At 22.0% G+C, this 14,331-nt stretch overlaps 3 protein-coding genes across 3 annotated transcripts; all 3 read left to right on the top strand.

Annotated features, from left to right (window-relative positions):
* Positions 1-586: 586 nt before the first annotated feature.
* Positions 587-2,161, top strand: LOC128961663 (uncharacterized). Its single transcript, XM_054307922.1, has 2 exons — positions 587-625; positions 1,187-2,161. The coding sequence occupies exon 2, from the start codon at positions 1,307-1,309 to the stop codon at positions 2,159-2,161; it is 855 nt and encodes a 284-aa protein (XP_054163897.1). The 5' UTR covers positions 587-625; positions 1,187-1,306.
* A 261-nt stretch (positions 2,162-2,422) lies between these two features.
* On the top strand, positions 2,423-3,694 carry LOC128961662 (leucine-rich repeat-containing protein 59-like). Its single transcript, XM_054307920.1, has 2 exons — positions 2,423-2,771; positions 2,864-3,694. Exons 1-2 carry the CDS (start codon positions 2,616-2,618, stop codon positions 3,692-3,694), a joined length of 987 nt encoding a protein of 328 aa, XP_054163895.1. The 5' UTR covers positions 2,423-2,615.
* A 3,081-nt stretch (positions 3,695-6,775) lies between these two features.
* LOC128961968 (BTB/POZ domain-containing protein KCTD16-like) lies at positions 6,776-10,476 on the top strand. The gene is made up of 2 exons (XM_054308312.1): positions 6,776-6,950; positions 9,844-10,476. The coding sequence occupies exons 1-2, from the start codon at positions 6,810-6,812 to the stop codon at positions 10,453-10,455; spliced, it is 753 nt and encodes a 250-aa protein (XP_054164287.1). The 5' UTR covers positions 6,776-6,809; the 3' UTR covers positions 10,456-10,476.
* The last annotated feature ends 3,855 nt before the right edge of the window (positions 10,477-14,331 follow it).

Below are 14,331 nucleotides of genomic sequence, written 5' to 3'. Positions count from 1 at the left end.
TGGAAATGCTTTTGAAGCATTCTCAACTGGTTTTTTAAATGAAAATTAAATTAAAAATTTATATTTTTCTTAAAACACAAAATATATTTATAATTATAATAAGTTTAGTATTTAACTATTTTTTAGTTTTTGACATTTAGTTTTTATATTAATGTTATAGTTATTTATTTATTTTTAAATAAAACTTTTTTATTTAGGTTAAACTTTTAAAAAATTAATTTTTAAAAAATAAACTAACTTTTATATTATTCATATTAAATAATGAATTTCTATAGAAATTTATTAAATTTTAGAATTATGCAGAATATGCTAAATATAGTAAAAATTTATTTAAAAAATATAATCATATCTCATATCACATGATATGGTATTTTTACTAATAGATATTTATTGTTTTCACGAACTCCTGAAAGAATTCTAATTTAATTTTTAATTCGGATTAGGAGTTCGTATGGAAATGCTTTCTAGCATTCTCAACTGGTTTTTATATATACAGGTATTAATATATTTTGAAAATTTCTGATATATTGATTGTCTAATAATTACTATTTATGTTATGTTTGATTAGTATTACAAGTAATGGTGGATATGGTGTATGAATTTGGGAGAGTATTCGGTTAGACAGGTATTCCAATCATTAGTTTATAATCATTGACATAATATAGTTGACTATTATCTACTATTATATATTTTTACAATTAATCAAAAAATGACCAAGTACAATAATGTTGATTATAATATGATCTATAATTATGCCCTTGATCATTTTAAAATCATTTTTAAATCATTTTTAAATCATTTTTAAATCATTTTTAAATCATTTTTAAATTCAATGTATGGTTTATCACATATTTTAATATAAACTAATGATTGGAATACCTGTTTAACCGAATACTATCCCAAATGCAAACCCATATAATATATATACCATTACTTATAAAACTGTGTTTTCATTCGATTGAAAACAAATCGCAAATCCAATCAAAAGATGACATTTAACTGATGTGTCATTCAATCAATGGTTGACTTAGTGTTCAATAAGTCATACATTGATTTGATTTGAAATTAATTGGTTTTGTTATCATTTAATGAGACAATCATTGTTTCCATACATTTTGTCACTCAATATATTCATATAAATATATTTTAATTGATTTATCGATTATTATTTAATTGTGTTTTACAGTGAAGTCGACATTTGGGAGTAAATTAATGACACGATTAGTGATATATTAAATACAAATCAGAAATAACTGTAAATAAGTTTTTGAGTTGTATTTAGAATTAAGTGAATTGTTTGACAAAAATGGGACCAAAAGTGAGACACAAATTAAGGAATAAATATATCAATCATTTAATCAAACATAAAGTCAAACAACAAATCAACAAAAGAGTTGTCACCAAAAGCTGGTCCACAAACAAACTGTTGACTCGAAACACATATTATGATAAAATCAGTTATCCGTTGGCTTCCACTGGTCAGCGACCAGTCAATTGTGATCATCGGATCAATTATTACAAGACAATGACAATTGAAGAGAAGATAATTCGGATGTTTGGACATCAAAAGCGATGTCCAAACAGATATGAGAGGTCACAGTCTGGCCATTGCGGTCATGATTTCGGTAATAAACAAACAAATGATTACTGTTTTAAACAAAACAACACATCGACGACCACTCAAAACAATAATATATTTGATTTTTCGCTTAACAATGACCTCAACAACAATAACAAAGAAAAATGTCAAGACTTGCCATTTGATTCATTTCTGGAAAACATTAGTTATAAATCCAAACTCTTTGATAACTCGTTTACAGAATCATCTGTTCCAATGACTAGCCATCCGAAGAGTTACAGTAAATTGAATGATAATAACTCAATGAGTATGGAGTATGTGATGACCACAAGTGATGACCAATTTTACAATAATTATAATCGAGTTATAGTTAATGCAATGGATTTGTATGCTTTGGAGCGCAAAAAGTTGGCTAAAAAGTGTCAGTTTTTCGGTGAAGATATACTTCAAATGCTTTGTCATTATTTCAGTCGTTTGGTTGTCACCAATGGATCACCTCTTAATAAGAACTGGATTTTGAATGGCATTACTTTGAGACAAGAAAATTATAGCCAATTTGATAATCATTTAAAACTACTTTAAAATTATTATTATTATTATTATTATTATTATTATTATTATTATTATTACTGTAAAGTTTTGTAATTACAATATTATAATAATTTTATGTAAACATATTTATTATGTATTATAATTAAATTTTTTATAATATAATAATTTATTTTAATTTAATAATTTTAATGAATTTAATAATAAAATATTTGTAAAAAGTTGTCTATAATTGGCGGCAAAACAGTTAAACTGAGTTATTGTGAGCTGTGATTGGCTATTGATGTCAGTGTCGGACACGAGATATACACATACAGTGACGTCAACACTATTGTCATTCACTGTCTGATCCAGTGATCAATTGATTGAATCCTTTTAAATATATATTTAACTTATTGTATACTAATTCAACTTCTGTGCCAATTATTCACACAATTGATTCATTGATCTAAATATCATAACTTTATTGCACAACAATTACAACAATATGTCACTAAATCTCCGTAAACACGACCACACTATGGATGGCAGTGATTGGGATCTATCAATGCTATCACTGAAAGAAGCGCCGGTCGATGATCTTCAACGAAACCCGAAGGCCAGACGCGTTGATTTGTCCAACAATTCACTCGTAAGACTACCGGTAAGTGATTTGTGATGACATCATCATTTGAACACCACTTTTGCAAATTACTAAAAGATATTTCATTTGTTTGTTTCGTTGCCAACACTTAGGATTCGTTTACATCTTTGACACATTTGGTTGTCTTAGACTTAAGCAAAAACCAATTGCGAGAATTACCGCAACGTTTCGGTGATCTCAACAAATTGGTTCGTTTGGATCTATACTCTAACCAATTGCGGACATTGCCATTGAGTTTCATCCAACTGTCCAAACTTAAGTGGTTAGACTTAAAGGGCAATCCATTGGATCAAAATCTGGCCAAATTTGCCGGAGATTGTGCTAATCAAAGACAATGTGAGTTATGTGCTGTCAATTGTCTTAAATTCGTGAAGAATGAAAATATCAGGACTGAGAAGGAAAATAATGAAAGACAGAAACTATTACAAGAAAAACAAGAATTGGAGAGACGTTTGGAAGAGAAGAATAGAAAAGAAAAAGAGAAGAGAAAGGCTAAAAATGCGAGAAGAAGTGCTCGAAAAGTACAACAGTTGACCGATAATAACAGTGAAGATAATGATGAGGCTTATGATGATCACAACAACAGTGATCTTCATAGTAAAAGAACTGATTCAAAGAGATCCATGTCTTTTATTAACAATTTATTTGGATTTATATTATTTTTGCTTAAATTTTTCATAAGTCTTTCAGTTGTTGTTTTTATGCTATTTATTATGATATCTTTAGGTTTATATCTACAAAATGGACACAAATTGCATACTTTCGATGATATCCTAACAGCTACTGTTGATGGCATCAAATTAGCTCAAAATTATGAACAATTCATGAAAGAGACGACAACTCTTGTTATAAATATAGTCAATAATTTGAAACAATTATATAGACAAATGTTTACACAAGTAATTAATGGAAACCAAAGTTGAGAAACAAAAATATTAATATAAATAAATTGTATTTTAAAATACATTGTTTGTATCTTTAAATGATTTATTTAATTTTGTACTATTGATTATTTTGCAAATTTTGGTAAACAATAATGTATTTTATAAGTCAATTATTATTAAATGAAAGAAAATTTGAATTTAATTTTAAATTATGAGAATAACAAAAATTTCGGTACAATTGATAAACTGAGTAATTTATATTTATTTTTATAGTATTGAAGTATATTTTTATAGCAAAGTTATAAGATATATGATATACCGTAATACAAAATATTTACCGTATTTTGTTATTTAAGATAATAGAAAAATCAATTTCAGTAAATTATATTTATTAATAGTAAATTGTTGTAATACAGTATTTAATTACTGGTTTTACTAAAAACAACCTATTAATAAAATAAAATAAATAAATTTTAATATATAATTTAAAATTACAAATGATATACTGTACTACCAATTTAATTATATATATAATATTGTTATTTATATTTATTGCTTATTTTAGTATATTGTGTTAATCTATAATATAATATAATAGAGTTTATATTTATACTGAAATACAAGTAATTTTTACAACAAACTACAGAATTTTTGAATTTTTATGATAATATTAGACAAAAACATTTTGAAATAGTTTTAAACTTTGAAATTAAACATTTTTAGAAATTATTATTAGATGTTATGTTTAAAGTGTACACTTAGTAATTAAAAACTATTTTTAAGCATATAATAAATATTATTAGAAAATAATTTATTTTTACATTAAATTTTTTAACTTTTTATTTCTTAATGTAATATTATTTATTTAAAAAAAATTATTTTTATTTTATAATAATTATATATAGTGTTGGCAAAAAAGAGAAATTTATAAAATAATAGAGAAATTTCTAGAAAGTTTCTAAAAGAAATTTCTATCTATGGGATCCCCATTTTAATTTTGTTATCTCTATATTTGCTATCATATAACAATACATTACCGTAAATATTATTATTAGTATTTTAATTATTAATTAGAGTAAAAAATTAATTAATTAAACTACAGTATGATATATATAATAAAATAATGATACAATTTTACAAAATTAATTAAATGTTTAAATAATTAAATTAATCACATTTGTATAGTACTGTACTATACTGTATAGTATAATATTATATCTATAATATTACAATAACTATAAATATGGGGATCCCATAGTATAACAGTAAAGTTAAATTTCTATAGAATTTTATTCCTGAGAAATTTTCTAGAAACTTTCTCRGGGAAATTTATTAGAAACTTTCTATTTGCCCATCTCTAATTATATAATGATAATAATAATTAAAAAGTTAAATTTTTAAGATAAACAATTTGTTATATAATTAAAGTTTGTTTTTATATTTTTAAAAGCTATGTATTAAAGAATTAAATGCAATACTTTATTCATTAAAATTAAAACGAGAATTTAGTGAAACGAGAATTGTTAACATTTAAATAAAATATCATAATATTATATACAATGTACTGTATATTATTGTTATTAATAAAAAGTATTTTAAATGAATACAAATTTTACTATTGCATGCAAGCAATCAATTATTCATAAAATATAGACATTTATTATATTTAATATATAATTTTATTCAATTAAACCTTACAAAACACATTTTGCAACATTATATATATTATTTTGTATATTAGTAGTTTATACAATAAATATAAATTATATAATATGACATAATTAGTTACACTATCGTTAAAGAAATTTAATTTAAAAATAAATTTAATGTTTATTAAAATTATTTTTTGGAGAAATTTGATGTTATTTTTTTAATTATAATTTATATTAAATATAATTTATTTCAATTAGTTTTATATTTTAAAGTCCATGTTTCACAGTTAACTTCACATCAAAATTTTGTTTAAAATATTATATTTTATTATATATATACTGTACCGGTATATACTTAATTTTATTACATAGATATTATATTGCGGATTATTGTTAGTTATGAAATAAGATTTAATGGAAAAACATTATTTTGTAATCTTATATTATAAAAGAAAAATTCTTTAATCATTTACATCATTAGTTAAACCGTTGATCTGAGTCTCAAATTTTAATCATTAAATTTGAGAATTTAAAGAATATTCTGTATTCATTAGTTTCTACACAATATATCTAAAAATATTTCCAAACATTTAGGTTATAATCCAAAAGATGGTTTTGACTTCAAGCCTTTCCTAAATATAAGACCTGTTTTTATCGATTAGAAGATGGGATATCAAAAAATCAATGTCTGGACGGAGCGCATGACTGAAAGGATAGTTAGGAAAACACGAGATTTGCCCAAAAAATTTTATTTGTTGTCTGACATCTAAGTCACTGTTTAGACCTCTGAGAACCAATTCTGTGACGACAAGAATATTCTGTTTATTTAAGAGTTGGTGACAACCAAAAAGTGTAATACATGTCAATGTGTGTAACTATATATTTATTTATAATAACTTAAAACATGAGGGAACGCGTGTCCTTAACATTAGTAGTTCGTCTTTAATAAAAAGTTTGATTTTTAAATCAAAAATCTTAATCTATATGTGTTTTTTGATGCATTTTCTCAAGTGTCCACTGTATGTGCGATCCATTGAATAGTAAACTGTAAACTGTAATAAATAAGCATAAAATACATTGATTTACCAAAAGTCAATTCAACAACAAATATATATATATATATATATATATATATATATATACAGTATATATATTGCATCAATGGCTTAATCTATTTGACGGCTACTAAATACACGACTGTCCTTATCTTGTCATCCAATTCTTCTATATATAAACTGTTGAAAAATAAATATATAAATTTTACTGTCTATAAAGTTATTGTAATCCCTCAATAAACCATTTTTGTGAACATATTTGTCACATTTTGTTATAATAGAAAAATAATAAGAAATATTTGTCTTTATAGTAAACATTTAACATATTATTATTGATAATAATTGAAATCCAAAAATAATAAAAATTTAATAATAAATAACAAAAATATATTTAAACTTCTGTCGATTATTCTTCAAATATCTATATTTGTTAACAAAACATAAATAATGGCAAGTTTTCCATCAGTTGTTGATTTAAATGTCGGTGGCGTTACGTACACGACCTCATTGTCCACATTGACAGCCGAACCGAACTCACTTATTGCGGATTTATTTACCAATAAACATACCATTGGAAAGGACTCTCAAGTATGTCATAAAATCACAATTTATATTAAAATCAATATGAAATATGTATCCTATCATCAAATATATATAACAATCAATTGTTAGTACAGTATATCAATGATATATAAACATTTTAAAAACCTAAATTCAAATCTTTATTTTAAAAATACGATAGCATTCAATTAAGTGGTAATTATAAAGTATATTATAATATTATATTTAAAATTTTGCTTATATTCACCTGAATTTTGTTCAACTATTGATTGACATTGAATTTTTCAAACTATAATTTTAAGTGCGATTTTTAATCAATTTGACAAAAATGTTTTTTATTTATTAATATTTACTATATTAATATTAATAAATCTACTATACTATACGTAATATACAATAAACACACAATCATCCACTCATTCATTCATACCAACAATTATATATAAATGTGAAATACTTTCAAATAATATATTGAAACATATCATTAATTTTCATTATAATGTTACTATCCTGTAGTATATTATATAAAATACTATTATTAAAAATACATTAAATTTTCACTTGAGATATTCATTTTGTATCTTATTTAATATTCTATAATAAAAATTTATACTTTAAATCTATTTTTATTAAAATTACTGATAGTATAATAAAAATACATTTATAATAAAAAATAAGAATAAATTAATTGATTTTCTAATTAGATTTTCTTACATTAATTTTTTTAAATTTATATTTAGAACAAACAAATAAAAAATATTTATTTTTATTAAATAATTTGTTGATAAATTAATTTCATACTATAGATATAGTATTGAATTAATAATTTAATAAAATGATTATTTGTTATTTTATTTTAAAAAATGATACATTTAATTTAATTTACAAAATAGAGATATAGCTTGTATTTAATATAATGTAAGCTTTAATTGTGTTTATTATAATAAATTCAATAATGTTATTAGATTTCTATTTTGAAAACTCAATTATTATAAAATTACTGATATTTTTCTTTTATATTATATCTTAATTTTTATTGATTTTATATATCGTGACCTCAGATACAATATAGATATTCATACATTCAGTATATTGTCTATAATATAATATTAGAGACACAGATGTGACTCAAAACCATCTTAAATGCCGACACATGAATGCAATGTATGTCTCAAATAAAAGCAATACTTAAAACACTCGATTAAATTAACGCCTTTTGATTGTTAAGCATTTAATTACATATATATCATAATATCAGACTTTACGGATAACACAGTAAACTGTAATTTATTGATTAAACTTTCAAAATGTATAAATTGTGAGTATTTTCTGTTTTGTTTTGCAAAACATTTTATTCCGAACAAAGAATTGAATGTAATTCAGAGTAATCTTAAAGATTAGACTTTAATTAAAGAAGTCTTCACTAAAAGTAAATTCAAGTATTAATAATAGCTATTTTCAAAAAACATTTCTATATAACAGTTATGTATTGTTTTAGTTAAAGGATTTATAAGTTATTGTCTTATCAAAGCTCATAACAATATGTGTAATGTATTCTTCACTTTTTAAACATTAGATATACATATTGTATATAATTTTTGAAATTTTTTTCTAAATTTAGAATTTACTACATCTATACATAAAATTTATATAATATATTAGACAATATATAATATACTTTACAATATAACCCATCATTTTTAATGCTTATATAAACGTAATATTTTGATTGTATTAAAAAAAATTATGTAAGGATCAATATTTAGCACTGAAAACTATGATATAAATATTAACAATAAGTTAATTAAAAATTACTATCAAACACACCCATTATTATTTATTATTATTATTTAAGTTCAAATAACACTACACAAATAAAATAAATTACTTTAGACACACTAAAATAAAACTCACTCAAATAAATATATAATTTGTATATTAATATATTAAAAAGTAGTTGTTAAGTATAAATTTTTATATTATTTACTGTATTTACTAATTTTAAATATATTTATAGAAAAAACATAATGTACTATTAATWTATTAAAAACATAATACAGTAATATAAAACTATTTAACATACTATAACAAATAAGACTATAACAATGTTACATCAGTTATGTGATCATAAAAATGTTATATCAATACAATATATTTACTGTAATATTATATAGAAGATACAATACTACAGTACATATGGTATAATAAAAACAATTTTGACGATCCATTAATCAAATTTGATCAAAGCTGTTGGCATAGAAATTGCAATAATATTATATCCTATATTAAAGTCATAGATAATGTTCAATTAAATTATACAATACACTACTTTTTCTATACTATATTAAATATTGTTCAAAGTAATAAATTATTTATTAATTATAGAAAAAAATAATTAGTAAAAATTTGTAATAATCATTTATTTGAAATTTAAAAAATATTAATATACAGTTATTTATAAAAAATAAATTATTTCTAAACTGAAAAATTTAAAATGATTTAATCAACTTTACAATATTTGCAATTTTGTATTTACCTATCTCAGCATTATTCAAATTGTTATCAATCAAGTTTTGCATAACTACTACATTGAGTGAAACATTAAAAATGCAACAAATTGTATAGAATTGTAGGTTAAAGAATCGTTGATATAAACAGTAAAACATTATTACCATAAATAAGATTTTATTGTTTAGTATGAACTGTACGTTAAAATGCTTGACAGTTGAAAAAATTCAATAAAAATTGATTACTTAACACATTTCTTGACAATTGCTTAACAATTTAGTAAATTCTGTGATAAATTACATTTATATACAGTATAATTGTAATAAATTGTTTTAGTCTATAATATACTGTATAATGAAATAAGTCGAGTGATTCATAGTATACTATACCTACTATTCCTGTGCCACTATAGGGCCGTTACTTTATCGATAGAGATGGCCAACTGTTTCGCTTTATACTCGATTACTTAAGAACCAAAAAGATTGTATTACCCGATGTTTTTGCTGAACGGGAACGCCTACGAACTGAAGCTGAATATTATAGATTGACTGATTTGGTGTCACAGTTGGCTACAAATAAACGACTGTCTCTAACACCATACCAATCAACAGCTACACCACCGCCAGTGTCTCCCAGTTATGGCACCAATTGTTACATAACAGTAGGATATCGCGGCTCATTTGCCTTCGGGAGAGATGGTATGGCATCTGATGTCAAGTTCCGTAAATTGACACGAATACTGGTTTCGGGAAAAGTATTAATTTGTAGAGAAATTTTTGGTGAGACTCTTAACGAATCCCGAGACCCAGATCACGGCCAAGACGATCGATATACGGCCCGATATTTCCTAAAACACTTATCACTAGAATCGGCTTTCGATAGCTTACAAGAGGCCGGCTTTCGTATGGTTGGATCGTGTGGTTCGGGCACTTCATGCGGTAGTGGAGAACCATTAAAACCAGGAATGGATTCAGAAGAGAACCGTTGGAATCATTACAACGAGTTTGTCTTCTGTCGGCCTTAAGGTTGTTTTGGACAACAATTCAGTCCATCAATACATCAAATATTTAATTAATTCAATTTATTTTAGAAAACGCTATTTAACTTATTATTGTTTAATAAATATAAGTTTAATTATTAAATTTATGAAAAATATTATTAATTAAGTTAAAAAGTTAAGATATTTAAATTGTAAATTTATTTCTTATATAATATTTTTAAGTTATAAAATTACAAAAACGTGTTTATTTGTTAATAAAACTTAGAAAAATTGATTAATTATAACAAAGAAAATATATTAAATTTTTAATACTATAAATATATACTCTTAGGAAAAATAAACTTTAATTTCTATAAAATACTAAATGTTTGGCTAAAAATGTTGACTAGAATTTTGATGAATGGSTCCAAAAATTGGTACAAAACCGGTGAAACGTATATAATAGTAATTAATTAAAAATATTATTTATTAGATTTTATTTAATACGATTATAATCAAGTAATTATGGGCTGTGATGAATAAAATCTATGTAACAAAATTATTTACTTATATTGCATGAGGAAGCTATGAGATAATAAAATTAATTATTTTTAATTATTGTTTACATAATCTTATTGATTACTGCAATTTTTATTTTTACTATAATTTAATAAAATAAATTTAACTGTGTTTTTATTACAACATTTAAAATTTATTTTCTATGTATTTTATAAAATATATTTGAAAATACTGTATTATAATATTATTATAATAGATTTGCTTATCACTGCCCGTAATTATTTAATTTTTGATTGTTTTTCAAAATTTAGTATAACATTTAATTTATATCAAATACATAAAAATAATTTAACTCTTAATTATTAAAATAAAACTTCTCAAATAACATTACATTTGTTTGCCATTTATTTTGCCAAAAAATGCTATTTATTAGTCTAGAAATAAAACTAAAATAAGACATATAATTGAAAACACTATTTGTTTTAATAGTCATTTGCTTATATTATTGCCTTTGAAATGTAATCAAAGATTTTTGTTTTAACTGTAAATAAATATACTGTTGAATATAATTACAATCATTTAATTTCATTTGAATGAAATTCAAATCAAATATTGATTTTATATATCAATTCAAGAAAAAAAATGTTTTCTATTATATAAACTTCAGTTAAACAACAATATATTGATTGATAAATTAAAAATATATATATATTTGGTTAGTCATACACTTTGCGTGACCTAAAGGTTCCCATTGATTGTATGACAACAAGAAGATTATAATTTCTTAACTGATTTCCCTTTCTTTCCGTTTTTTTAAATAACAGATTTAAAAACTTTTTTTATATTTAGACACCAAATCGATATATTGTATATATATTACTTTGAAAACATTCAAAAACATATATAAAAAACTGAAATTAAATAAGTAAAAAATAAAATAACTGGAAATGCAATTAATGTTGAAAAATTTATACTAACTATAGGAATATTTAAAGAAGATTTCCTATTAATTTCCACATATATATATTGCTTGACAACAAATTAATATTAATTAAGTCAAAAGCGTGTTTGAAAACAATTATATTAATTAAAAAAATAGTCGAGAAATTTAATTTTCTAGAATTTAAAAATTTATTGAAATACTTTAATATAATTTGATAGTACAGTACTTGTATTATATTTGTGACATCATTTCATTTGCTATCAAACATTTATTATATATACTCTATATTTATAGATTTACAGTAAAACACAAGCATTCAAATGAATAGATTTATCTATAAATCAAAAAATCTAATTTCGTGAAGATTTTATCAATTAACAACATTAATGACATTAATTATAACACATATATTGATGTTTTACACAAGTTGTTTGATATCAAATAATACAAATTACAAAAAACATTTAGTTTCTATACTATAATATATTTAACAAATATTTTATTATTATTAATAATAATATAATAAATTAAATAATACAGTTTATTATTAGACATATTTGTGTACAATTTTTTATTGTTCACTTTATAATTGAATCTCAACTTTAATGTCTTTCATCTAAAATTTTATTATTATCATAACAATAAAAATAACAAATAACACGTTGTTTATAATGTAATAATATAATATAATTTAATAACTTTTAGAGAGATACACATTTTAAATATACAATGCACATATAATCTATTTAAAATAATAATAATAATTTTCAAGTAACTATAAATTAATTACAAAGTATAAAAATATATAATACAATGATATTTAATGTACACATTTGAAACACATAATTAATTATTGTGACTAATATTAATAATATTAATAGTAAAATTGACAAAATATTAAAAATAATTAACAAACATAAAAAATAATTTTATGATAATTAATCTCTAGTTAATAATAATTATTATATATAACTGAGAAAGGATTGTTCACACAGGGGTTCATATCGTATAAGTTGGGGCTGCGATATGCTGTGTGAAAATGACATTTCTCATTATACACTTATTATATATATTTATTTATTCACATTTATATTATTATTATTATTATTATTCAATTTTTATTTTACATATAGTTTAATAATTAATTGCTTTTAGAAGCTTAATCATACTATTCATCAAAAAAATGTTAAAAACAAATGTAATGTTATTTTTGAAAACTGAATGAATGCGCGAATGTGTTTGTAATGAATAAACTAAAGGCATTTCTAAAGGAAAATAAATTAATTTTGAGAAACATTTATATAAAACAAAAACAAAAAGTTTTATGTTTGTTGAGAGTCTTTTTAGTTTTGCTGTACTTTAATATATTAATGAAGCTATGAATGAGTGAAAACACGTAATTGTAATATACATACAAAATACAATGTTATGAATATTTAAATTCACTTTTATTATTGATTTAATTTCTAGTCATATACTATTTAAAGGTTTAATTGTTATAACAATGTTAATAATAATAATACTAATAAGCAATTGTTTTCATGATCTATAAATGTATATAATATGAATACTTTAATATTATAGCAATTTCTACAATTATGTGAAATTATGGTATTATATATAATGAATGGCGAAAGCCTTGTTCAACATATAAACATAATGAGAGGCTATATTGTGATCATATTTACTGTCAATAATTAGTTGTTGTCACGGATTAGTTCAACTAAATTATTATTATATGTTAACACATTTAAACATTTGTGTAAAGTTACAAAACTTTACTATTATATTTTTTTTGTTTATTTAATTTAACATTGATTATATTTGTTATTACTGATAATTACTTGAAAGTTATAATTTAGACATTAACATATATGATTAAATGAATCAAATTGTAATAATTTTAAACAGTATAATAATATAATTGAAATATTTAATATTGTTATTATAAAATATAAAAATAATATGAGTTTCACATAAGCATATATAAATATATGAGCTTAAATTATTAAATATAATGAGCAAATTTGGTAAATAAAATAACTACATTTATAATTATAATAAAACTATAAACACTATTTAATTAATTAATTATAATTGCTATATAAATTATCATATTATATATTTAATTACAATAATAATATATTAAAAATTAATACTATATTATGTAAATAATAAAATTATAAATTGAATGAATTTTAATGTTTTATTATTTATGGCTTTATTATTTGTAAAAATTGTAGTAAATTTTAAGAAAATAAAAATATTTAAAACTTATTATTAATTTTGTTAATTATTATACAAAATATAGAATAAATTGCTAATGTGTAACTCAATAAGTAGTGTAGTTTACTATTGGACTATATATGCCGGGTTCAAATCCCAACTAAAATCAACTTTAGTGTCTTTAACGAGTATTCTTAAGATCTGACCTAACATAAGGCCTGACCGACCAAATC

Source organism: Oppia nitens, unplaced genomic scaffold, assembly GCF_028296485.1.
Source record: "Oppia nitens isolate AA-2021 unplaced genomic scaffold, nextdenovo-longstitch-racon4-pilon3 scaffold5_pilon_pilon_pilon, whole genome shotgun sequence".
NCBI classification, from domain to species: domain Eukaryota; kingdom Metazoa; phylum Arthropoda; class Arachnida; order Sarcoptiformes; family Oppiidae; genus Oppia; species Oppia nitens.
This window is presented reverse-complemented; position numbering and strand designations above follow the sequence as displayed.

What these genes read in the sequence shown, in the direction of transcription:
- LOC128961663 (XM_054307922.1), top strand. Translation starts at nt 1,307, where the DNA reads ATGGGACCAAAAGTGAGACACAAATTAAGGAATAAATATATCAATCAT.
- LOC128961662 (XM_054307920.1), top strand. Translation starts at nt 2,616, where the DNA reads ATGTCACTAAATCTCCGTAAACACGACCACACTATGGATGGCAGTGAT. An exon ending in ATTCACTCGTAAGACTACCG is followed by an intron (nt 2,772 to 2,863) that starts GTAAGTGATTTG and finishes GCCAACACTTAG; the next exon opens with GATTCGTTTACATCTTTGAC.
- LOC128961968 (XM_054308312.1), top strand. Translation starts at nt 6,810, where the DNA reads ATGGCAAGTTTTCCATCAGTTGTTGATTTAAATGTCGGTGGCGTTACG. An exon ending in CCATTGGAAAGGACTCTCAA is followed by an intron (nt 6,951 to 9,843) that starts GTATGTCATAAA and finishes GTGCCACTATAG; the next exon opens with GGCCGTTACTTTATCGATAG.